The 25860-nt window shown below is 48.7% G+C and overlaps 1 protein-coding gene across 1 annotated transcript in view; it reads left to right on the plus strand.

Annotated features, from left to right (window-relative positions):
• Positions 1-25860, plus strand: part of LOC311510328 (LIM homeobox transcription factor 1-alpha-like) — a gene marked incomplete at its 5' end in the record, with an annotated part of 62031 nt that overhangs the window by 29723 nt on the left and 6448 nt on the right. Inside the window, 4 exon segments of the mRNA XM_084609918.1 lie at positions 21323-21555; positions 22191-22348; positions 23370-23447; positions 23884-24016. Coding sequence (XP_084466044.1) covers positions 21323-21555; positions 22191-22348; positions 23370-23447; positions 23884-24016 — 602 coding nt within the window.

Here is a 25860-nt window from a genome sequence, read left to right on the forward strand (position 1 = left end):
AGGTGAACGAGCCTCTGATAGTGTGGCCGATGTGATTAGGCCCTATGATGGTGTCCCCTGAATAGATATGTGGACACAGTTGGCAACAGGCTTTGTTGCAAGGATAGGTTCCTGGGTTAGCGGTTCTGCTGTGTGGTGTGTGGTTGCTGGTATTTGCTTCAGGTTGGGGGGGCTGTCTGTAAGCGAGGACTGGCCTGTCTCCCAAAATTTGTGAGAGCGATGGGTCGTCCTTCAGGATAGGTTGTATGATGCGTTGGAGAGGTTTTAGTTGAGGGCTGAAGGTGATGGCTAGTGGCGTTCTGTTATTTTCTTTGTTGGACCTGTCCTGTAGTAGGTGACTTCTGGGTACTCTTCTGGCTCTGTCAATCTGTTTCTTCACTTCAGCAGGTGGGTATTGTAGTTGTAAGAATGCTTGATAGAGATCTTGTAGGTGTTTGCCTCTGTCTGAGGGGTTGGAGCAAATGCGGTTGTATCGTAGAGCTTGGCTGTAGACAATGGATCGTGTGGTGTGGTCTGAGTGAAAGCTGGAGGCATGTAGGTAGGAATAGTGGTTGGTAGGTTTCCGGTATAGGGTGGTATTTATGTGACCATCGCTTATTAGCACCGTAGTGTCCAGGAAGTGGATCTCTTGTGTGGACTGGTCCAGGCTGAGGTTGATGGTGGGATGGAAATTGTTGAAATCATGGTGGAATTGCAACAAAGCCCGTTGCCAGCTGGGTCCACATATCTATTCAGGGGACACCATCATAGGGCCTAATCACATGCATCCGATGAAGTGAGCTGTAGCTCACAAAAGCTCATGCTCAAATAAATGTGTTAGTCTCTAAGGTGCCACAAGTCCTCCTTTTCTTTTTTCATTAGAAGATAGTTAGCAGATTGTGGCGGGTTTGCATTAACCTTTCACCTCAGAAAAGCAAATCCTGTCTTAGTTTATAAGTGACTTTGGTGAGTCTTGGACCAGTGTCCTTTTGTGCCTGTCTCCGAATCACAGTTCTGCACGTGGATTGGGATTCAGGGCACTGGCAGAGCAGTTGGGGGGAGCCCAGGGCTGGGACAGCCGGGGGCTGCAAGTCAGGACTGAGTGACATCAGCAGATCAGTGCGTGTGCAGAGCCCATGGCTGGGAGAACAGGAGGCTGGAGGTGAGGATTGAGGGGCATCAGCGCAGCTGGAGGGGGAGCCCAGGGCTGGCATAGCAGCAGGACTGTAGGTCAGGACTGGGGGATACTGGCAACGGTGGGGAGCCCAGGGCTGGGATAGCAGGAGGGCTGGAGGTTGGGACTGCGTGGCAGAGCTTGAGGGAAGCAGGTTTATAAAGGTTGAGATGCTACAATTGTTGCATTATAACTCTGGAAATCTTTCTGTTCATAAACTTGGTTGTAATTACAAAAAACAAAATTACAAAAAATGAAACAAAACAAAAAGACGTGGAAGTGTAAAGCTTGAAACACATGGGGCCTTCTTCATCAAGTATTTTCCTCATTTAGAAACCGGTCTCAAGTCTCCAACACTGTTAAGAAATACGAGCAATTAATTCAGTATTTTAAAACAAAACCGGCTTCCCTGTGTATTTGTGAGAGGGGAGGTGGATAATAATCAATATTCCCCGTGCTGAAGTGCCCTGGGACATGGGTCTCTTTGCCTTCTCAGTGCTCCTTGCTGTCTAGGAAACAGCCTGTCCCTTGTTTCCCACGTGGGTTTTGCTCCAGGAGTAGAATCCGTGGCTCCCTTTTGGGAACACACATTATGATTAAATTAGAAGAGGAAGAAAATGAAAACGGGGAATGTAACACATAAGGAAAGTCTGCTGGGTCTAATGCCAGCCTCCCTGCTGGATCACTGGAGCTTGCTCGGCCGGGTTGCTTCAGAAATGCATTACACTCCCTTGCCTATTTTTATCTTTTGCTCCATTCTCCTTCCCTGGTACCTTATTCCCTGTGTTTATTACCCTTCAAAGATGAGAGCTCCCAGCTTGGTTTCCCTGTTTCATCTTCATTTCCTGGATTTAATTTTTCCTATGGGGCTTAATGCTTATTCATATCATCAGAAGCCAAACAGCTGATAGCAGTTCATGGCTCCAGTAATCCCTAAAGGTGTGAGTGCAGCCAGATCACTGAGAATTATGCCATAAGGCCTGAAATAATGGTCCCATGCCAGCATGGTGAGGATCAGCCAGAGCAGTTAAGTCTCCCAGGTAGCAGTGAGAGGCAGTCTCTGCCCTGCAGAGGTTACAATCTAAACAGACAAAGATGAAATTATTATCGGAGGACCAGAGAGATTAAGGGCCTCATCCTACAAATTGGACCCCTGGCCCCCCACAGAATAACCTGCAGGGTCATGGATTAAGTAACTTGCCAGAGGTCGCACAGGGAACCTCTAAAAGAGCCAGAAATGGAAAGCAGGTCTCCTGAGTCAAAGCCCTGTTCCTCAACCCTTCAGCCTGCCTCTCTGTGGCCTCCCGGCCTCGCTCCTCTCGCACATGTTTTGAGAACAGCCAGTTCAGGTTTGGCTGAGGCGGAAGCAAGAGGCTGCATCCCTCCTGCCTGAGCAGTCTCTGTTCAGAGTTGCAGGGGGCGTTTTCTCAAGCACAGATTCCTAGCTGCATACATCCAGCCTCAACATGCCTGTTTCCGCTGGTCACTGAGGCTCCTCCTCTCTCAGCCTGGCCTCTCCCCTGCGGCCTGTCAGATCCGAGTCCTGCACGGCGAAGCATCAGTCTGGAGGAGCCACTGTTGCCAACCCTAGCCATTTGAAAAGGATGAGTCAGCCCCCCACATTGCGATTAAAAAAACGATAAGTTAGGGGTTCTTTGGATTTGCCGTGTGGTTTCTCAGCCATGAGGCAGCTCATTCTCCAGCTTTTCTCCATAATGGAGGGGGCCAGAGACTGATTGATTTTTAAGAAAATGGAAGCTGAGATTGTCGCCTAATCACCTGAGTCCAGGAGCTGGGACTTTAAGAAAACCATTGTGAGACAGTTGGCAGCACTGAACAAGTTTTCCTGTTACTCACCAGTTGCAAACCACAGCCCACTTTCCTGGGTGGCTGTTGAGTAGCTGAGCATGGCAGCAGCTCCCACTGGATCCTAAACATCTTGGGAAATCAGACCCCCAATCCCTTCTCCCTAGGGTGACCAGACAGCAAATGTGAAAAACCAGGACAGGGGGTGGGGGGTAATGGGAGCCTAAAAAGAAAAAGACCCAAAAATCGGGAATGTCCCTATAAAATCAGGACATCTGGTCACCTGCTTCTCCCCAAGGTTCACAGTCACCTTTCTTCTTGCTGTCCAGCCCCTCAACTTGTGGCACCGCACCAGAGACTGGACCTCCAGAGCTCAAAGCCCCAGCGGTGACAGAGTCAGCCACAGCTCCCTAGCTAGGGCTGTAACAGACTCTTGTCCTGTGTAGACGGTGCACAGAGGGGGACCTGTAGCACACACGCATCAGGGGTTACACTTGACTCTACCGGCTCCATATAGCACCCACCTGATGTCAGTTCTCCTGTGCACTTCTTTCTCCTCTCCTCTCTGGCTTTTATCCCGCTCTCTCTCTTTGCTGGGCTTCCCGAATGTTTGGGCCTCCACAACCTCTGGGTTGTTAACATGCTTTGGTGGTGGCAGAACAAGGTCCCTTCCTTCTAGCTGATGCACAAATTGCATTATAAACCAGATCCATAAAGCGCTTCCAGCTTTCACTCCCCCCTTGTAATGTAATTAACCCTAAGTGTGGTTAATGAAAGTTTCCCCTGCCTAGCTCGGTGGCAGCGTCCTGTATCTTTGGCTATTATACAACTTTCCCTTTATCAGGGTGTTTCAGATACAGCTGGGAGAACATCCCAGTCACCCAGGGCCAATCCCAATGGCTCCATCTAAAATTCTTTCCCCAATTTCCTCCATAATGTCCCCTCCACGCACACTTTTAGCATGACCGCTTTCTTCCCTAGCCTGCACAGAGTGCACTCCTGCTTCTGTGTGCACCAGCCTGTTGCTTTTAGGGAGTATCTCCCTTTCTCCAGAATCCCATGTCACACTCCGGGATAGACATGCTACACTCAATATTTTGTTGCTCCAAAGTGCACAGTTCTTCATCTTCCACGATTTCTGTGCTAGAGGGAGACTTAAGCTTTGTGCCGTAAAGCATTCCCTTAGCTCATAAGCCCATCAATAAATCCAGGTTCTATGTCTGGGAATTGTTTCCCCACCAATAAGGCATGCTTTAAAGAATCCGAAAAGTTAAATAAAAGTCTCATTAGGTCACATCGAGTCCCTAGCCAGAGCAAAGAAGCACTCACCTAGGGAGAGGGTGGACTCTCCCTCACTTGCAGTCTTTAATTCAAGACTGGACTATCTTTTTAAAATAGATGCTCTCGCTCAGGGGTTCTTAACCAGGGGTACATGTATCCCTTGGGGTATTCAGAGGTCTTCCAGGGATACATCAACTCATCTAGATATTTGGCTAGTTTTACAACAGGCTACATAAAAGCACTAACAAACTAGAATTTCATACAGACAATGACTTGTTTATACTGCTTTATGTACCATACACTGAAATGTAAGTACAATATTTATATTCCAGTTGATTTATTTTATAATTATATGGTAAAAATGAGAAAGGCTGCAATTTTTCAGTAATAGTGGGCTGTGACACTTTTGGATTTTTATATCTGATTTTGTGAGCAAGTAGTTTTTAAGTGAGGTGAAACTCGGGGGAAGACAAGACAAATCAGGCTCCTGAAAGGGGCACAGTAGTCTGGAAAGGTTAAGAGCCACTGCTTTAGCTCATACAAGAGTGATGGGCTTGATGCAGAAATTATTAGGTGATGTTCTTTGGCCTGTGCGATGCAGGAGATGAGCATAACGGTCCCTTCTGGCCTTACTGTGAATTTCCTTCCATGCCTATGTGTAATGAATAGAGTTAATGTCTGGAAAGCCACTTCAGGCAGGTGTTTTCATTGGGACCTTTACAAAATGTAAGGATCATGCGTGGGCAAAATAAGGGAACAGCTGATACAGGAAACGTTTAATAAAGGAGGGTAACAATGACAATCATCATGGGTTTATGGAAAATAGGGTCTTGTCAAACTAACTTGATATCACTTTTGACACAGTTACAAGTTTGGTTTATAAAGGAAACAGTGTTGATACACTTAAACTTCTGTAAGGCATTTTATTTGGTATTGCATGACAACTTGATTAATAAACTAGAATGATACAGAATCAACATGACACACATGAAATAGATTAAAATTTGGTTAAATGAGCTCCCACTGCAACACTGTGGCCAAAGGGCTAATGTGATCCTTGGATGTACAAACGGGGGAATATCGGGTAGGAGTGAGAGGTTGTATTACCTCTGTATTTGGTACAGGCACAACCACTAATGGAATACTGTGTGCAGTTCTGCTGTCCACAATTCAAGAAGAATGTTGGTAATTGGAGAAGGTTCAGAGAAGAGCCGCAAGAATGATTAAAGGATAGGAAAACATGCCTTATAGTGAAAGACTTAAGGAGCTCAATCTGTTTAGCTTATCAAAGAGAAGGTTAAGGGATGACTTGGTCACACTGTAGAAGTACCTACATAGGAAACAGAATTTTGATAATAGAGAGAATTTGATAATAGAGAGAATTTGAAGTCAGAGAAATTCAGCCTGGAAATAAGGCACAGATTTTGAGCAGTGAGGGCATTTAGCCATGGGAACAATTGACTAATGGTTGTGATAGATTCTTCGTCACTGGAAATGTGTAAATCAAGAGGGGGTGTTTTGCTCAAAGATCTGTTCTGGAATTATGTGGCCTACATTACACAGGAGGTCAGACTAGGTATATTAATGGTGTCTTCTGGCCTCATGAGAAGGGAGGTGCAAATAAACAGGGGCTTGGTCCACACACAAAGCTGCACCTGTTTGGTGTGATTTAAAATTAATTTCATGTAACCAGTAACAGAAAACTCCTGTGTAGACGCTCTTAATTCAGTTTAAACCTGGGATTTAGAAACTGTTTGAGTTTAAATCAAGATGAGTTCTGGCGTAGACCCATCCTTACAGCAGCTTTAAGTTAAAAACCTCATCTGGCTAATATGGCCACCTCTAGTTACAACAGTGCCGGCGCACCTCACACGCTGTAATGTATTCGGCCTCGCACGCTCCCATAAGTAGGATTGCCACCTCTGAGGTAAAAACAAAAAAGGGGGAGACACCCAGGGTGGTCCCGGGCCCATAAATCGGGACAGCTGGCAGTGTGTACCAAGCACCCATACTGATTTCCTGGGGCAGCTACCTTGAAAAAAGAGACAATCCTGGGAAAACTTGGACAGGTGGCAGCCTACCTGTGAGGCAGGGCAGTGCCATGACTCCTCTTATGCCAATGGAAACTGAGGCACAGAGAGGCTAAGGCCAGATCCTCAAAGGTATTTAGGCTGAAGTCACTGGGGGTTAGGAATCTGGATACCCCTTTGAGGATCTAGACCCAAGTGACCGAGCTAAGGCCACACAGGGAGTCTGTGGTAGATCTGGGAATTGAATCAGGTCTCCCAAGTCCCAGGCTAGCAGGCCTAACCACTGCACCTTCCTTCCTCTCTAGCTTATCCCCTTAGCTTATCCTGGGCACCAGGTAAAGGGCCCTTAAACCATCAAGAACTGGTTGTGGCATTTCCCCAGGAAAGATGGTTCATTGGTTACAGTTGTCATGTTAGGGTGAAATGTAGCCCAATGGTTTCACAGGTGGCAGGGAAAGGCTCCAGCCCCGGCAAGCTGACGGTCAGAGGTGGGGCGGGACGGTGCCTGTTATCACTGGTCACTACTGACTCTTCCTTTGCTGCTGCTCTACCCACTTCCCAGCACCTCACCGCGTTAAAAGGAAGAGAGAGAGAGAGCCCAGAGTTTAATTTAAATCACGTCTCACAAGCTTGTTCTTTTCTCAATCAATATTGCTTTTTGCATCATATCTAATCTCTTTTTTTCTCCAAAGTAAAATTTAATTAAATAATTCTAATGAATGTTTAATGATGTTCTTTTGTCATTATTAAATCTGTCATAAAAAAGAGTCTGCAGACCCCCTGCCTCTTTCCCCCCCGTAACCATCCCCCTTCGCGTCCCCCCTTTCTGTCTCCCCTTCGCTCTGACATACGCGGCCCTGCTCACGCGCTTGTCCCCCCTTCCCCCCCCGCCAACAGGGCTGGCGTTCAGACCTGCAAACAGGAAATGAGAAAGGGAGAGACAGGATATTGAGTTTGGATACTATCTGGATCAGTAATATCACCCCTAGCTACTGTGGGAGGAGAGGAACGCTTCCCTACACAGAATACTAATCTAACCCACCAAGGCTTTACAGAGGCGGTCAACAAGGCAACACAAAATCAATATGAATTGATAACTCCAGCTTGAAATTCACAAACCTGGAGCAAGCGGCTTGGTTGGCTTGTGCTTTGCAGACTGAAAAGTGAGCGGGCGGGTGGAGGGGATTCGTCTCAAGGGATGAGAGAGGGGAAACGCCAGCAGGAGCATTCTATCCTGGATGTAAGATTGGGACCAAGTCTCCAAAGGCTCTTTCCAGAGAGAATTGGCTTCCTTGTATCAGAAGTGCTTGTCTCAGAGTTTAATCAGAATCTGGAGTTTTCTAGGTGAACTGGGACGGGGTAAATGGGAGCCATAACAAGAAAAAGCCCAAAAGTCAAGATTCTCAAAAGTACCTGGTGATTTTGGATGTCCAACTTGACACCATAAAGTGGCTTGATTTTCAGAGAGTCCTGAGCACCCAACCCCTGGAAACTAGTCCCCTTTAACTTGCCTCCCACTGGGCGCCCTAAATCACTAGTCACTGAAAATCTCTAGCTAAGGTGTCCAGATCTCTACTAGCGGTGACAGGGTGCACGAATCTGTTGTTTCTAAAGACAATGCCATCTCCTTGGGAACTTCCCCACAAACTGAGATCTAGAGATGTTTACAGAAATTTCCTGACATAAATTGTGGTTTCTTCAAAATAGACATTTTCCATGGTGGAAAATGTCTATTTTGACAACAGTTTAAATTTTCCAATCAGTGGAAATGTAACGTCAAATCCAAATTTTGAAATGAAACCACATTTATTTCCTTTGTAAATCATATCATTTTGACATGTTAATTGTTTTGTTCAGATTGAACATACTGAAATTTTCCATTTTGACATTTACAATGAGAAACTTTTTGGGATTTCTTTGCTTTCTGAAAATTTCTGGTATTTAAAATTTTTGTTCTGATTCAGAATGAAAAGTAACTTCAAAGTGGGTGAGATTTCCTGTAAAAAGACAAATCCATTTTTCAAAGAGCTCTTCTACTATTCGTGTGGACAGGCCGGTCTCATCTCTGCCCCTCCACACATCTCTGGTGACCGATGCAAGCTCTGCTCTTTCTTGCTCCTCAATCCCACAGCTCTATCGGCTGCGCTCACTCACCTGCGGCCTGTTTGAGAACCAAATGCAGGGCCAACAAAGTGCACCAAAGCTACAGCTAGATCTGTGAGTGGAGAAAACAAAGCCTCCCAACCGTGACGCTGCTTCTGCGGGCCCAAGTGCCCTGTGGTTGTTTGTCTCAGGGCACTTCAGAGCTCTGCTTCTCTCAAAATTTCCCCTGTTTTTAAAAAACCTCGAAGAACTTACACTGAGCTGTATGCTGGTGGGACTCTAGGCCAGGCTGGCAGAGATGCCGGGCCTGAATCTCCCATTGCCATTCTCCCTAGGCAGTCATGTGCCCCCGTGCAAAGTGGACATGAAGCGGTATTGAATCAGAGCTGTGGCATTTTGCACCCTCTCTGCACTGGCGTGAATGATGGTCGGTTTCAGTGGACAGGTGAAACCATCAATGCCATTGGCTGGATTCTCAGTGCTGGGCACGTTTGAAAATCTGGCCTCCTTATGGGCAGCCTCAGCAAAGAGGCCAAGAGATGAATGAGCTTTGGAGACTCGCTTCCTCTCTGTGCCTCAGAGAGGGTCTCTCTTAGGCAGTGCAGGGCGTGTTGCATGGGACACCTGCCCATGCTGTGCTGCTCTGAAGGAAGGGAAGCGCATTTCACCAGCCCCACACTCGCTTAGTGACAAAGAATGAAATGCCTATTTGGGCTACAAGGCCCTCATGGGTATCAGAGCAAACACTCACCTTGACAGTTCTCCTCCAGAGCATGGAATGAAACCCCCCTGGTGTCTTTCGCTGGGTCCTCTTTCAGCTCCGTTTTCTGCCTTTACAATACTTGGCAAAAGTCATAGTCCAGGCATGGAAGAAAACACGTCAGTGGGAGATTCCTGGGTAGTTTTCACTCTTCCATCAAAAACACTGATTTTCGGTAGTAAAATGACCATACTGAGCACTTACCATCTTGGAACGTAAGCTGTCCATTCTGCTGACATTAGGTATTTCTGCGGTGCTCTGGCTGTAGCATTGCAGACCAGTTTTAATAGAATCTTCTCATCACCTTCATGCGAAATAGGCAAATGGTTATTATCAGCATCGCCCATTCACTGAGGAGGAGATTGAAGCAAAGGGCGGGACCGTGACTTGCCCAGAGCCCTAGAGGGGCTTGGTGTCAGAACATAAGAGTTCCTGCTTTGTTCCTACACCTGTGCTCAGAGCACTCGATGGGGACCTGACCTTCTGTTGCCATGTAGTCATGCACCCCGAAGCAAAGTGCTGCTGGTGGCCGTGTTTGGAACCTGCTTGGCCAAGGTGCAGATAACTGCGTGCGATGCAGGGCCCGGGCCTCTCTCTTTCTTCTGCGTCAACAGTGAAGCTAGCTCCGTGCTGACTGGGGCGAGAGTCCCTGCCCTGAGGAGCTTGCGGTATAGATCAGAATGATTTCTCCCTGACTGGGAATGGAACCCACCCAGCTGCAGCAAGAACACTGTCTCCTGACCACCAGGGAGGGTGAAGGGGGATACGTTGGTTTTCCAGAATAGCTTTTCCTACAATATATTGATGGTTTAAACTCTGCACCTACAAATATGTCTCCTTATATCAGGTGGTGTTGCATCCAGCAGCACAGGGGAGACCAGGAAGACTGGCAGGAGTGGACAGATAGTTGGCCTCTGTCCTGCCTGTGTGGAGACTTTGTATGAAAGGGGCTGTATTGTAGCCACTGGTAATTCGTTCTAGTTAAAAATAAATACGTAAGAAATTCCAGTAATTCCCTTTGGCAGAGCCCAGCACCCCTTGCTGTCTGAGATGCTGGTTTGCAAGAGGCAATGGACTGCTCTTCTCCAACCAAGATGAAAGTTTGGGAAGGGCTATAAACCCACCTGCTTCAGAGCAAGAACCCCAACCCCAAATTAATGAGGGTCAGGAGGGAACTTCCCCTGAGGCCTGGTTATCCCACTGCTGCCTTCTGTGGGGTGTTCTTTGGAGCAACAGGTGCTGGCCACTCTTGGAGATGGGAGGCTGGGCTAGATAGGACCCTTGTCTGATCCCTCCTGGCAATGCTTCTGTGCCTGTGGCTGAAGAGCCAAAGATGACAGTGAAGACAAGAGGCCGTGAGCATGCTGTGAGGGCATTGTTACCATCTGCATCACAATGACATCTGCACATCCCCTGCAGCCACTTGGTTCAGCCCTCATGTGACCATTGTGGGCCTCTTTCTACTTATATAATTCCAGTGAAACCTCTCAAGGCCACCAGTGCGGTTGGAAAGGTTCATCTCCTTGAGCCCCTTTTCTCCACCCCTGGTCTGTGTCCAGAATGACTGGCTCTGGGGTGGGGAGAGAAGCGGAGGTGTTGATGCTTTTCCACAGGGAAGGGCATCTTTCCCATTTTGCCCGCTGCTCCTTGGCTGGCAGCGTCCCTCCCTCCCCTGCACCTGACAGAGACACTCACTGAAATGCAGCCTCTCACTGGCAGGACCCAGAGAAAAACAAATTTTTTTGTTAGCATTCTGCAGCAATATGACAGGCGCCCTATGAATTCTGGGAGATTTTAATAAAGAAGACAGGACTGTGAAATTTAATAAAAGAGTTCATCAGATTATATGGTGATGGCTCAGTGCCACAGAACTGGCAGTAATATCCTCGCAGTAGGGGGCTTAACCCCTTGAGGCACAGAGCAGAAGCACTGTATTAAATCTTTCAGTCGCGCTTCACTCTTGTCACTTTAATATTTATGAATCTCCACGGCTTTGGGAACTAGTCGGGTGTTTTGTTTGTTGTTCATTTTTTTATTTAAGGACCAATTTTCATCCCTAGCATTAACAGACTCAAGCCCAGACACTAACTATCGGGGTATAACAACTATTCTCTTCAGAACTGATATCAAGGGTAGTGCAGGGCCCAGCCAGTCAGACCTGCTCTTGCGAGGTTCAGAATTTGGTGCTTTAATAACCAAATGGCAATCAAAGTAAATGTTGCTAGCGATCAATTTAGAGATCTTCACAAACCTTTCCAGTATTCCCTGTTCCAGGCCCAAAGTTCCCACATATTTGGTGTCTCCTTCATTTCAATGATGAACATTTTTTACATTGGGTAAAAAGAATCATCAGCCAGCAGTTAGTTTTTCCCACGAACAGAATGAGTTCTGTGTCACTGTAAGTTCCCTGTGGGAATAGTTTTAAGGGGCTCCTACTCTATTCTAGTCTATACAGGTTCTTTTACCACCCTCATCATCTTAATAACTTGGGCACCTTTTAATTGTGCATTAAGCAATGTAACTAACACCTGTCATGTGAGATTCGTTCTTTTTGTCGTCCTCTTCCCAAGCGGAGAATTGTCTGTGTTGTTTTGGTAGGGATTTGTTTTTGAGGATTTTGTTGTTTGTTTTTTAGTGTACATGGTGCTCCGTGTTTCTGTTAGAGAAAGCAAGACTGAAGAAGTGTGTCTGGCCCTGGGAGCTGAAGGTGGGGAGGTTTGTGACAGCCCTTAGTGCCTGGGCTAGTTTGTTCTCTGACCAAGGCTCTGTCTCCTGCATAGACGAGCTTTGGTGGAAAGTTCCATGGCTCCTGAGGAGAAGAGTTGTAGCCATAGTCTTCATCCCAGAGCTTTAGGGCCTTTTAGTTACTCTGGGCCCAGGCCATTGGGTACCAGGAAGATAAGTGCCCAGGCCTTTGAACTTGATACGATTTTCTGTGGGAAGCCAATACAGAGAGCAGAGGACAAGCATGACATGCTGGCAGGAGCCCAGGCGGGGGCACCTGTCCAGGAAGCATATTGCGTGATGTTCTTTTCTGAGTGAAACTGTAAAGGATTCTCTGTAATAACGCAGCTGCTTACGAAGTTGCTTGGAGAGCCCTGGATGGGAGGTGCTAGAGATGGGGCACAGGGCAATGGTCACCAAGTGCAGTGTGGGTTTATGGTGCTACATCAGTCCCGTATGTGATCCGTATCACGTACAGTCACCACTTAGTACTCTGGGCGATACCTCTGCATTCTCTTGCTCACACAGGCCTCAGTCTCACCAGTCTTTGCACCCTCATGGTGCTCAGGGATAGGGCTAACCTGGCAGGCATTCATCAGCCTCAGGGTCCCTTGCGCTGCCCCATCCTGCCCATCACATTTACCCACCCTTGCCCGAGCCCCCATGCAGGATCCCGACTGGAATGTGAGCGTCTGCAGCATGTCCAGCCGTTGCTGCAATCTAGCCCCTGAGCAGCTCCTTTAGGAGAGCCCGTTCCCTCCCCATCCAGCCCATGTGGTTTCCCCACAGGTCCCTCCCTGAAGTAGGCCAAACTCAGTTCTAGGAACTCGTTGATGTCCACTGCTTTGGGCTTCACTTGCCCCCCAAGGAATGATCCATTTCAGAGGGAAGGACAGATGGTTTGGGCCTCCAGGGACTGGCTGTTTAAGCAGAAAGTTTCCCATCACCAAAGAGTAGAGATCTCCCATCCTTCTGGTGACTGTGCACAGAGGACAGAGCGTTTGCACCTTTGGGAGCACGCTCTGCTCCTGAGATTGTGCTGCCAAGGGTTTCCCCTGAAGCGGGGAATGTTTGCTGCACAGATCCTGGCAGGAAGAGGGGCTGTATGGGGCCTGCTGTGCTTAAATTCTACCAGCGAGAGAACTGGCTTAATTAACTGTGGCTTGGGTGTGAACAGGACCCAAGGGCCCCTTTCTAGAGGAGAACCCCTGCGTGTCCCTTCCCGAGAGGCTAACAAATGCCCTGGGGGGAAGATCCGTGAGGAAGTGAGAGTCTCCCCAAAACTGCTCCTTCACTCTGGCCTCGGCGTTGCTAACGTGACATGGAAATGAAGCAGAGGGGAATTTTGCCCCTTAACCCCTCCCCACCTGCCCCATATTATTGAAGGAAGTCTCTGCTATTGTGGAGTGAAATAAACTCCTTGAAATGAAAGAGAGTATTGTATTTCCAGCGCCTCCTCATTCCACCCTGTGTGTCTCACCCCCCCTGCTCCTAGCCCAGCATGAAATCTGGAAAGGGGCTTTACAAGTTCCACTTCAATATTTCAGACAGCTACGATGGATTTTGCAGCTCAGTGTTAAGTAAACAGACCTTGCTTAAGCCAGGACTGCTTCATTTTGACTAAACCCTAACTAAATAAGCTGGCTTCATGGAGCACAGGCCTCATGGCTTTCAAGGCCGCCTTAGCCCTTGCTTCATTAACACCTTTTAATCCCACTGGTACAATCTTATACGCTCCAAATTACCCTTCCCAGGCCTGGGTCAGGGCCCTCCGTGCTGCCACACAACAGGTCAGAGAACTGCTCAATAACTTGCTGCTCAGCTCAGCCCCATCTGGAGTCCCTTGGAGGGGCAGAGCCCTCGCTCTGACTGTGATTCCTTCTCCAGAGCAGTCTGCAAGGAGAACGGTGCCCCCAAGAGCGACAGGTCTGGCTCTGTAGGGATTAATGGGCTGTTTAGGGAGTTGCGGTATTTTACTAGCACTTGAATCCGATAGATGATGGAGTCTATTAAATAGCTGAAAACAGTTGGTCTCTGTAAACCCTTCCCAAATATTCTGTTGAAGAGGCAAACCGTATCAATGAGCTGCTGTAGAAGGAAATAGAAACAAGATATCAGACTTTTCTGGGGCTTGTGCAGTTCAAAAGAGATGAACAGAGGGAACTTGGACCAAATACCCAAACAAAAGCACTCCTGAACTCTAGGGTGTGTGAAATCTGTCTCTGAATTTTGCAGCTGGGAGGGGGGGTGCCTCTCTCTAGCATCCAACTTCCATGCTTTTTTGCAACAGTCACCTCTCTCCCCTACCATGGCATGGTTAGAAATTTTTGCTAAACTTCCTAGGGAAAATTAGTTAAACTCCAAGTCTTTCACAGCTGTTTCAGTGACTGAACAGTTTGCCTTTCATTCAAAAGCAAATTCTAAAGGGTGGGGATGGGGCAACTCTGCGCTGCAGAAGCGGATGTTGATTGTTTGAAGGAAAATGGGAACGCGGAATGCAACCAGATCTATACCTTATGGTGAGCAAAATTCATCTTGGTGCACCAGTTAAGTGCCACTTAAATCCAGTGCATAGGCCCTCTGAAAAGAGTGTATTGCACCCAGTGTGAGGGTGAGTGACAGCAGCAGGCAGGGGATGCCGGATCTCAGGGTTCTAAAATCTTGTAAATGACACACAGTATAGCTCCATGGAGGATTTTACTTTGGGAACAAAGGCAGAAAGATAACTGCATGTGGGGAAGATGATGTCCCTCCGAAGGGGTCTCTAAAGTTCCACCCAGTGATCATATGCACTGCACACTTTGATAACTGAAGCATGAGCCATGGATGGTCAATCCACAACTGATGAAAGGAAATCATTTGTCGTACAGTATGTGATTAGGCTGCGGAACTCATTGCCACAAGATGTAGTTGAGGCCAAGAACTGAGCAGTGGCCATTTCTAAAGATAACAAGAATATCCAGAGTTACAATAATTAATGCTAACAGGTATTTTTGTAGGTATACAAAACCTCAGGCATGAAAGCTTAGGCCAATCTCTAAAGATTAGTGGTCAGGATGAGACCTTAATGGGGAGCAGATTACCCACATCATAGCTCCTGAAGGGTTTCCTGCACCTTCCTCTGAAGCAACTGGTGCTGGGCGTTACCGGAGACAGGACTTTGGGCTAGATGGGCCATGGGTCTGATCCCATCTGGCAATTCCTATGGTCCTGCGGCAGGACCCAGTGCTGCATTTTCTCTGTGATAGGGGGCTGCTCTCTCTGTGATAGCTCTCAACTGTACAGTGACAGCCCACTCAGCCACTGATGTCTGTCCAGCCCGCAAAGTGGAGGATTGAGCTGTCGGACAGCAGCATTCCAGCATGAGCCTGATGTGTCTTTGTCCTTGTCTGGATGGTACAGCTGCTGCCTATGAGAAAATGCTTGGTACAGGTGCACCTTCTAAGAGGCAATTTACCAACCTCCTGTTCTGTCAGCAGCACTGGGCCCTGTCCCTGGCTGCCCCAGAGGCTTTTCCATGTAGCTCTTCAGAGCAGATTTTCTCAAGTATGAGCCAGCTTCCCTGCCCACCATCCACAGACACTTGTTCCATGGAGCAATCTCTCCTCCATGCCCTTTTAACATGGTTCCTTTTCCAGCAGGAAACACAAATTCCACCATTTGTAGAATTAATTAATTTGATGCAGGCTGAGCAGGTACGAAGAAGGTGACAGATATCTGTATTAACTTTACAAATGTTATGTGCCTCTACTTGATTAATACCATGCTGTCTACTACATGGTTGCAGAGTTCATTCAGTCCCAGGTGGCTTTTGCACACTGTAGGAACTGAGATCAATGGCTGTAGATAGCCTAGTTGCTGGTGCTTAATGGACAAGACAAGGGTCAAGGTCTTTTGTTTTGTCTCTAAGTGGGAAAGGGACAGGGCTCTTCAAGCAGGAAACCTTAAATAAAGAACTTGGAAACTGTTAAGACAGCAACCCTGATGCACAGAGGCAGGGTCTGCAGTGATGCAGACGGTAACACGGTCCCCAGAAGAGATAGCATATCAGAGCTAAATCGAGCCCACCTCAGTGTGTAGCCCTTTTATAGTTCTAATCCTTTTCTCTCTGGTTGCTATATTCCCATGGATAAAATAAATAATGCTTTGTTGTGGGTGTCATTGCATTTTCTTCCTGGTCACAGCTCCCAAAGGGGAGTCTATAGAAGGGGCCAAACTCAGTTGGACCTGCCAAGGAAACATGGTTGGTAAGCAAGGGTGCTGTGCCCTGGAGACCCAGTGTAAAAGTGGAGTGAATCACTGAGAGACATGTAGGCACCAGACTGTCACTGGAAAGGGTGCCTATGAAGAAACTGAAGGGTATGTCTATACTGCAATCAGGAGATGTGATTGTAGCACGTATAGACGTAGCTGAACTAGCTAGATCAACGCTAGGCCAAGTACATCTAAACATGCTGCAGTCGCACCTACAATTGCTGTGTAGACATCCTCTGACTGAGGGATCAAAGGTACAGCTCACTTTGAACTATGGCAGCTGGTGAATGAGTACACCTGCTCAAACTACCCAAACAGTGAGCAGTGACTGCCTCTGTCCCTGTCCCTCGCTCTCCCCACACAGGCCCATCACTCAGTGGAGAGGAGTCATTATGGAGTTTAGAGAGGAAAGTTGAGGTTTGGGTCCAAATTTGAAGACACCACATGTTTCTTCTCAAACTGTTGGCCTCTGATTCCAGCTGAGACCTAAGCTGCAGTGGAAATGTTTTACTTGAAAACCTTCTGTTCCCTGCTAGTGACCAAATGCAGCAGGAGCAATGCTTTTGTCTGCTCAGCGACGTGCAAACACAATCCAGCATTGAATTCCTTTATACGTTTCAACAAGTGCAGCAAAGTGTGAGACTTATGTAACTACTTGATCCTGTCATGGGGGTTTCACACAAACACACAACCTCATGCCAATTGTCAGTTCAATTCATTATTGTTATTTATTATTTGTATTGTTGTAGCACTTAGGAACCCAAGTCACAGACCAGGACCCCATTGTGCCTCGGTGCTGTACAAACAGAGAACAAAAAGATGCTTCCTGCCTCAAGGAACTTACAATATAAGATAAGAAACAACAGGTGGATACAGGCAGGGAGCACAAAGAAACAATGAGACAATATTGGTTGGCATGGTGGGCAGTGGTCTCTGCACACCAGCTACCTACCCGGTGTCACAGCTATACTTCTTCAGTGAGACTTTTTGGCATGACTAGCTGCATGAGCATTGCCAAAGTGTGAGAAAAAGACCGACCTTTCAGGTATCTGTCAAGGGTGGGTAGGACCCATCTAACACATCGCCTTCTTTCTGGAAGTTTGATTGCAGTATGGCCTCCATGGGTAATGCACCTGTCCCTGTAGTTTGTGAGTGCCAGAAAACGTGGGGGCAGGATGGCTTAGAGGGCTGGAAATGGGACATTGAGCCTTTTGCCTGTAGGTAACTAATCCACATGTGGTCCCAGGTCAGCAGTGGGTGAAAGTTGATATGATCTGAATGCCGGCTTGTGCCCTGGGGTATGTGAAACAATTTGGCTGTTGAACAAGTGGGCAGTACCACAGTTAGCATCACGCTGCATCCTCATTGGCTGACTGGACCACAGGGTCTGAACTCGCTCCTCGCACTGGGTGCATTCTTCCAAAGAAGGTGAGGGATGTTCCTAGTGGATGGGAAGCTCTCCCTGCAGCTGCCTGGGCTGTCCCCTCTCTGTGGACACACCCAGGGCTGTCAATCCAGCACCTTTGCTGATGCTAAATTCACTTCAAGTAATGAACCTGGAAACCCAGTTAATATCTACAACATCCTCCCATGTGGCTTCCCGGGGCAGCTGCATTCAGACACCATGCAACCATGTTCTCACCGCAGCCGCCCTTCCCTCCTCTCAGAATACTGGCTGCAACGGAGATGTATTCTGTTCCTATGACAACCCAAACAATATTACCTTGACTTAAATGGATTCAGGCGATATTAAAACCGGCCTCTTTAGGAATTCCTAGTGTTGGAGGGGCTGAGAATTTTAATTTTGTGTAATGCGAGCTGACACCGTGTTTATGAGCTGCTTGCTGAATGTTTTCTTCAATTAGTACAAAGCAGAGCAGATTTGTTTTCAGGGCTTAGCTTGGGAGAGGGAGGGTGTGGGGCACATAGTTCCTATGTGAAATTGAGTTATGTTACTGCAGCTGTGCATCCCTCAATTGATCACAGCTGGAAAGCCCATCCTATGAAATCCAGGTGAGATGGCCAGCACCTGAAGGGGTCTTTAGACAAGACTCACTAACTGCCTCGTTCTAATAGCAATAGGATAAAGGGGCGAGTCAGCTTGGCACCTATTGGGAAGCTGGGAATGGGCAGGCCTCTTCTCCCAGCGCTGATATCTGTTTCCAGGTAGCTTTGCTCCACCTAGTACCTCTCACAGCTTTCACATTTAAAACCAGTGCATGCACACTCAAACACATGTGCATTTGCACACTCAAGACATTCACCTGACCTTGTGCTTATCTCTACCATACCCTGTCCTGTGCAGGATCAAGATGAAAGCAAGTTTTATGTCAGGAAGTTTCCCTTTCCCTGCCCCTCCCAAGCAATACTGAACAATTAGCCTGCAACACTCATTGCTACGGCATACAGTTGAGGTCAAAGGCATGGAAGGAAAAAGGACTAAAAATAGCTTAGATATTTATCTGCATAATGGAAATGTCCATAGCTGTCATGGTAAGGATTTAAGGATTTTGTACAAGAACTAAACCCTCTTTCAGGGCATGATCCCCGCTTCGGACTAATGGGAGTCAGGATGGAGAGCTATCCTGCAGAGTGGCTTGTATTCCTAATAATTCCTGGATTCCTAGTATTTCAACTGTTGTGGCTGCAGCGCTAGACACATGCTGGACCTGTCCCTCACCTTCTAAAAGCCTGCATGTCTGGATGCACAAGAATGGTAGGGTTGGGGTACGTTACAGGAGTGTGACTGGGCCTGCTGCTCCTGGGAAGAACTAGCTGAGACTAAACATGATCCATGGGACCGGTCCCTCTAAAGACCCAAGAACCTTCATGTTATGGAGATTTAGTCTCAAGTGTGGTACATACAAAAATTACTCCCATCCCTAGGAGGGAAATTCTGCAAACCAAGGAGACAGTGGAGAGCCGCTGCATTTAATAGTTAGGGTGGTTTGGGTTGAGATCTAATTCCAGAAGAGAGGCTGGGCACGTTCAGTGACTCGTGCTTTGCATTTTTACAGTTACCACAACCAGTATTAGAGCACTCTTCAGCAAACAAAGGCATACCTAGATCCAGTGGCTGGGCATAAGTAATTAGCTGGTAATTAGCCATTGGAACAGTCTCCAAAGGGATGTGGTGGATTCTCTATCACTTGGAGTCTATAAATGGAGATTGGGTCTCTTTCTAAGAGAGATGCTCTAGCCTAACCACAGACTATTGCAGGAAGCCCTGGGTGAAATTGTCTGGCCCGAGCTATGCAGGACGTCAGACTACATGAACAGTAAGGACCTTCTAGGCTTAAAGTCTAGGAACATAAATAACTTGTTACTCGGTAATAAGCCACATGCTTGTAACTGATCACAGATCACAGTTAACACGGAAGTGTTTACTTTGTCTTTTCACCTCTGCTTGCCACACCGGATGCTGGTGTCAGAGAGGAACAGATTTGTAGGCAGCCCACCTCTGGGACTGTGCCTGGAGCATGCATCCCACCTGCTCCTCTGGGGCAGTGTGTCGGTGTGGGTTTGGTTTTTAAACACGTCACTCAGTGTTTTTCTTTATACTGAACTTCCATTTCAAACTCAATTTTTAAAGTAAAACGTGACTCACAAAAAGACGGGGGTGGGGGTGGGGATGTGGAGAGAGATGGAGAGGAACACAGACAGACAGAGAAAGAGAGACAGCAAGAAATCCCGCGCGGCTCCAGTTGGAATGTCCCAGCTGCTGCAGGCGAAGGCCATTGCGCAGCACAGCTCCATGGTGGTATTTGGAAGGGATGAGCTCTCCCCTGTAATCCTCTCCATCCCGCTCCGCAGAGTTTGCCAGGAGGATTAACCCAGTCTTGTTCTCAATCCCAGTTTATGAGTTCCCTGCTGGTGGGGAAGATCCTGTGTGTTTAAACAACAGCCTAATTAATCCCCATTTTATTACTTTCTCTTGTCAAGTGGCTAAATGGAAGCTGTCAGCCGGCAGCCACCATGCTCACATTTGTTTAGATCCCAAATTACTTCATCAGAACCATCTGCTCTGAACACCGGGCACTCAGCGATTGTTTATTTCTCTCTCAGGACGCCGCAAGGGCCACAAACAGCCTCCTCCGGGGTTCCCCGTGCCGGATCCATACAGTCCCCAGGGACTACGTTATTAAAATGAGTTTAGGGGTCTCGAAGGAAGCCTTACCTGCTGAGACCACACTAACAGACTGAGCCGGGTACCATGGTCCCTGGGGGCTTCTCTGTCCTCAGGCTGCATTCACTGACTCCACTGGCCTGAATAGAGTGAGAGGTATCGGCCCTGAATGAGCCTCCAGCAAAGTTCATTCAAGGGCAGAAGAGGCACTTGGGACAGCTCAGCCACACCCAGGAGGGCAGCGTGGGCGCTGACTCCACAGGGAGTTGAAAGGCCGGGCAGGCGTGTTCCTTGCAGAGCTAGCTGGGGAAGTCAGGGGCAGCATGAGCCAGGAGCAGTGGACCTAGCCCAGTGAAACCACTACCCATCTAGGGGTTATTTTTGATACCTGTAGGGCCGAATCCTTAGCGAAGGTCAGCGAGCACAGCTCCTTTGACTCCACCAATGGCCTTTTTATACCGGCTAATGACCTGGCCCCTGGTTTCCATATTCCACTTTGTGGTGCTTCCCTGGGCCCTTTCCCACACCCCCTCTCCTCCCCCTCACCAGGTCACTGAGCTGGTAACCCAAACTCACTTGCTCTCTGTCATCCTGTTCAGAACCACCAGACTTGCTTGGGAGCGCCTGGCAGGCCCAGCCCGACCCTGCCTCAGTGGCCTGGGGCCTGTGTCAGCCCCCAGAGCACCCGATGCTGCTGTTTTCTGTCCTCCCCGCCGCAAGGGAGAACTGGAGCCTTTCCCAGCAGCTGCGGAGCCCCCTGACTGGTGGGACTCCTGACCCCTCATACATCTGCTCTACCTGTTCCAGTTATCAGTGCAGGCATTTATACCGTGGCATCACAGTGCCCGTCCGTATCTATAGTGTCTAGCAGAGAACAACCCTCACCCTGAGCCACTGCTCTGACCACTGAAGCCCCAGTCATAACCGGAACCCCCTTAAACCACTCCAGAATCTAGGTGTTAGCCCTATCAACCCAATACTTCCCATAGCTCCAATACCCCCTGAGTCCTTCCTAGCGCCGCTGCCCCCGTAGCCCTAACCCCTCGTCCCTGGCTGACTGCTTTGTTCCCTCCCTGGCCACACAGGCTCTTCCAGACCAAGTGCAGCAGCTGCCTGAAGGCGATTGCCCCATCTGAATTCATCATGCGGGTGCTGGAGAACGTCTACCACGTCCACTGCTTCTTCTGTTGCGAGTGCGAGCGGCGCCTGCAACGTGGGGACGAGTTTGTGCTCAAGGAGGGGCAGCTGCTGTGCCGCGGCGACTATGAGAAGGAGAAGGAGATGCTGAGTGCCATCAGCCCTGCACCCACGGAGTCTGGTGAGGGGCCACAGGGGACCTACCTCCTCGGGGCCAACAGAGAAGGAGGGGATGGAGCGAGTGGACCCCCCCCACAGGGCTGGGACTGCGGGGGTCAGAGGACCAACCCCCTCAGCGCTGGGGTTCATGGCACTGCTAATGTAGGGTGTTGCAGGGATACTGCCTGGTCCCCAGGGGACAGGGCTGTAAGATTGGGAGATGTGGGATGCCCATGGAGGGGTCCAGTCTGTGTCCTCTGAAGCATCTGTCCACTGACCACTGTCTGAGCCACGAGCCGGGACCTTGGGCTAGACCGATGGCCCCTTGGTCTGATCCAGAGCGGCAGGGAGGGAGTGAATGGCGGGGACACTAGTGGTCTGATCTGAAGGGTCAGGGGTGGGTGGATACTGGGATAGAAAGGTCCATTGGTCTGATCTGGGCTAGCCAATAGGGAATAATATTGGGCTAGATGGGCCTTGCTGGTCCTATGCACTGTATCTCGGGACAGGAGCCCTTAAGGTCATGGCCCTTGCTGAGGACGTAAGGGACCAAAACCCTGAAAGGGGAGGAAATTTCCTGGCTTCGCTGCTACAGCAGTTGAGCCAGAGAGGCCCAGGCCTGCCCGTGGCAGTAACAGCTAACGGTTCCCCTTCCAGTGAAAAGCGAGGATGAGGATGGCAGCCACTCCCACGGCAGAGGAGGCGAGGAAGGCAAGGACCACAAGCGCTCCAAGCGCCCACGCACCATTCTCACCACTCAGCAGCGACGGGCTTTCAAGGCCTCCTTTGAGGTTTCCTCCAAACCCTGCAGAAAGGTAGAGTGCAGGAGGGAGCTTCCTCACTGCCTGGGCCAGAGTCCCCAGCCCGGCTTTTATGCTCGCAACCCCACCCTGTAGTCCTATGGCCTCAAAGCCCAGAGTCCTGCCTCTACACTCCCAGCTGGGCTGCAAAGCAAGTACTTCCAGAACACATCACAGGGGACTCCGGAAGAGAGAGACCAGGTTCCCTTCTGACATGCGTCTGGCCCAGCAGCAGTGTGGCGCATATACCGTGGCTATCTGCTGACTCCCTTTCTGTGCACGGCAGCTTTAAGCCTCAGCGCAGCTTGGCAGCCAGCTTGTTTTCATTTCAGTGCAGATGGTTAGAGAGGAGATGCACACACTGGGCCAGAAGTTCCACTACCCTGCATCTTGTGCTGTCATTTATGCCAGTGCAGAGTAGGTGCCTTCTGGTCTGAGAGCGTTTCACGCCCACTGTCCACTCGTGTGAAGGATGGCATGAGGGGAATTAGGACCACTCTGAGCCGTTTCACAGGCAGCAGCTTCTCTTGTTCTCTTTCTCCTCTAGGTAGTGTCAGGTGTTTATAGTACTGTGCAGATGAATAGAAAGACAAGTTGCCTACCTTGGTGGGTTCACAGTGTAAATTCAGAGTAATGACAGGAGTGAAGTGGTAAACAGGAGTTAGGGGACCCTGCCCTTTGGGGGCACAGTTCCCTGCAGGGAGTGAGAGATTCCTCCTTTTAGATACTTTTCTGTGCCCATCATTTTCTAAACTCTTGAGAACGGACAACTTCTCTGTGGAACTTAGAATCCTAGGACAGACAAAAACTCAGAAGTTAGGAGTAGGCACTTCATGTACAAGTCAACATGACTCATTGTTGGCAGCAGACTAGATTTGCAGCAGGTGTGAGTTTCTAGGAAAGATCTGGAAAGGGCAGGGGACCATCAGGTGCACAAGGTTAGGGACACTGTTCTAAACATCAGCTGAGTTGATCATTTCCCAATATAACAAAGCTCTAACCCACCTTTTCCGACTCCTCTCCCTTCTGCGGGTAGGTGAGAGAGACCCTCGCAGCTGAGACAGGCCTGACGGTCCGGGTGGTGCAGGTCTGGTTCCAGAATCAAAGAGCCAAGGTGAGTGACTGCTTTTCTCGTCGGAACCAAGCTCTGTGGCCCTGATTCTCAATTGCACTGAGGCCCTTTGCACCATTCTGGCAGTGTAACAGGGCAGAAACAGCTCTCTGAGAATCTCCCCCTACACAGGGGGCCTCCCCAACCTGTGCGGAGCTGGTGAAAAGACCCTGCTCCCAGACAGTGGCACATAGGGGTGGATTGAGGCCATGGCTGGTGTGCTCTTTGCTCTGATATTCTGTGCTTCCCAGGGCCTGTTGGGGCAACATGAAACCCTAATGAGGCTCTCTCTGCTTCAGGACAAGTGTCTGTGTAATATCTGCACTGCTCCTTCACTGGAGAGGGAGAAGGCAGCTGCCCAGCAGGGAGCTAACTGCAGTGCATTTCCCCAGCCAGACCCCTAATACAAATTTAGGGCCTTGCTTGCTTCTGCTGGCAGATGAAGAAGATCGCTCGCAGACAGCAGCAGCAGCAGCAGCAACAGCAGGAGCAGGAGCAGCTGGGCAACCCGCGTTTAGGGAGCGGCCGTGGGACCGGCCGCAGCAGCAGACAGAGCAATGATGACAGTGAAGGTGAGGCTTGGCAGAGCCTTGGGATCAGCTCCCTGCAATAGCAGGGAGGAAGCAATCTGGGACTGAGTGGGGTCGGCAGAGCTGTGCGGGCGTGGAGCGGGGGTGCTGCAAGGCAGGACTGAGGTGCACTGGCATAGCTGAGGGGAAAGGAAGTAAAGGGGAAAGTCTAGATTAGCTCCTCCTGGCAGACTGTCGGAGGAAAAAATGGTATAATGTGTAAAGCACAGGTCTGGGACTTGGAATTCCAGAGTTTCAGTCCCCGCTCTACTAAAATCCCTTTGAGACCTGGGGCAAGTCACTTCCCCTCTCTGCCTCATAATCTGTACAATTATGATAAACCTACTTCCTAGGAAAAAGAGCGAGGCGTACTTGTGGCACCTTAGCTACCACAAGTATTCCTCATTCTTTTTGCTGATACGGACTAACACGGGTACCACTCTGAAACGAGTTCAGGGTTGTCACAATGTTTTGTAAATCTCTTTTTAAATCTCTTTTAGTCCTCAGATGTAAGGAAGGGGCTGTAGGAGAGTGAAAATTAATTGTGATCTTTGCATGCTTCAGTACATCTGATGTCCGTTGTGTCTGACTACGCAACAGGGGCTCAGTTATTTTACCAACAGGTGAATTGGGAGTCTCTTCAGTTTAGCTTTTACATAACAAAACCCATTTTTAATTTATGGCCATTTTACCTTTTACTCCGGGATTAAGGGTCCCATGCTCCCATACTAACAGCCCCTTCTCTGCACAGCACCCTAATGATGGTGAAAAGAATCCAACAGAGATACACTCAATCACTTGACAATATGGACCTGTCATAAAAATCTTGTCACAAGCAGTTTAGAGCCATACTCTAATGGCAGGACAAGATTTCCAGCAATGGCCTGTGATTTTGGATGAAAAGGGCCCAATTTCCAGAGGGCAGGTACTCAGCACTTTCTGGGTCTCTTTCACGTGTCTCAAGTTGGACACCCAGAAATCATTAGTCACTTCTGAAAATCTTTGGCTTCGGTTCCACAGGTGTAAATCCAGAATAAATCCATGGATTTCAGTGGAGTCACTCCCAATTTATGCCAAAGTAACCGAACACAGAATCTGGCCCAAAGTAACAGTCTTTTACTGCATATTTGTGCAGAGCCCCATGTAATTTGCAGGGCCCATTACAGTGGAGCCTGATCCTGGTGGAGGTCAGTGGGCACTACTGTATTACTCACCTCAGTCCCTGGAAAAATCATGGAGCAGGTCCTCAAGGAATCAATTCTGAAGCACTTAGAGGAGAGGAAAGTGATCAGGAACAGTCAGCATGGATTCACCAAGGGCAAGTCAGGCCTGACTAATCTAATTGCCTTCTATGATGAGATAACTGGCTCTGTGGATGAGGGGAAAGCAGTGAACATGTTGTTCCTTGACTTTAGCAAAGCTTTTGACACTGTCTCCCACAGTATTCTTGTCAGTAAGTTAAAGAAGTATGGGCTGGATGAATGGACTATAAGGTGGATAGAAAGCTGGCTAGATTGTCGGGCTCAATGGGTAGTGATCAATGGCTCCATGTCTAGTTAGCAGCCGGTATCAAGTGGAGTGCCCCAAGGGTCGGTCCTGGGGCTGGTTTTGTTCAGTATCTTCATTAAAGATCTGGAGGATGGTGTGGATTGCACCCTCAGAAAGTTTGCAGATGACACTAAACTGGGAGGAGAGGTAGATATGCTGGAGGGTAGGGATAGGATACAGAGGGCCCTAGACAAATTAGAGGATTGGGCCAAAAGAAATCTGATGAGGTTCAACAAGGACAAGTGCAGAGTCCTGCACTTAGGACGGAAGAATCCCATGCACCGCTACAGACCAGGGAC

Source organism: Lepidochelys olivacea (genome assembly GCF_965140295.1).
Source record: "Lepidochelys olivacea isolate rLepOli2 genome assembly, chromosome: 20".
Lineage (NCBI taxonomy): Eukaryota > Metazoa > Chordata > Testudines > Cheloniidae > Lepidochelys > Lepidochelys olivacea.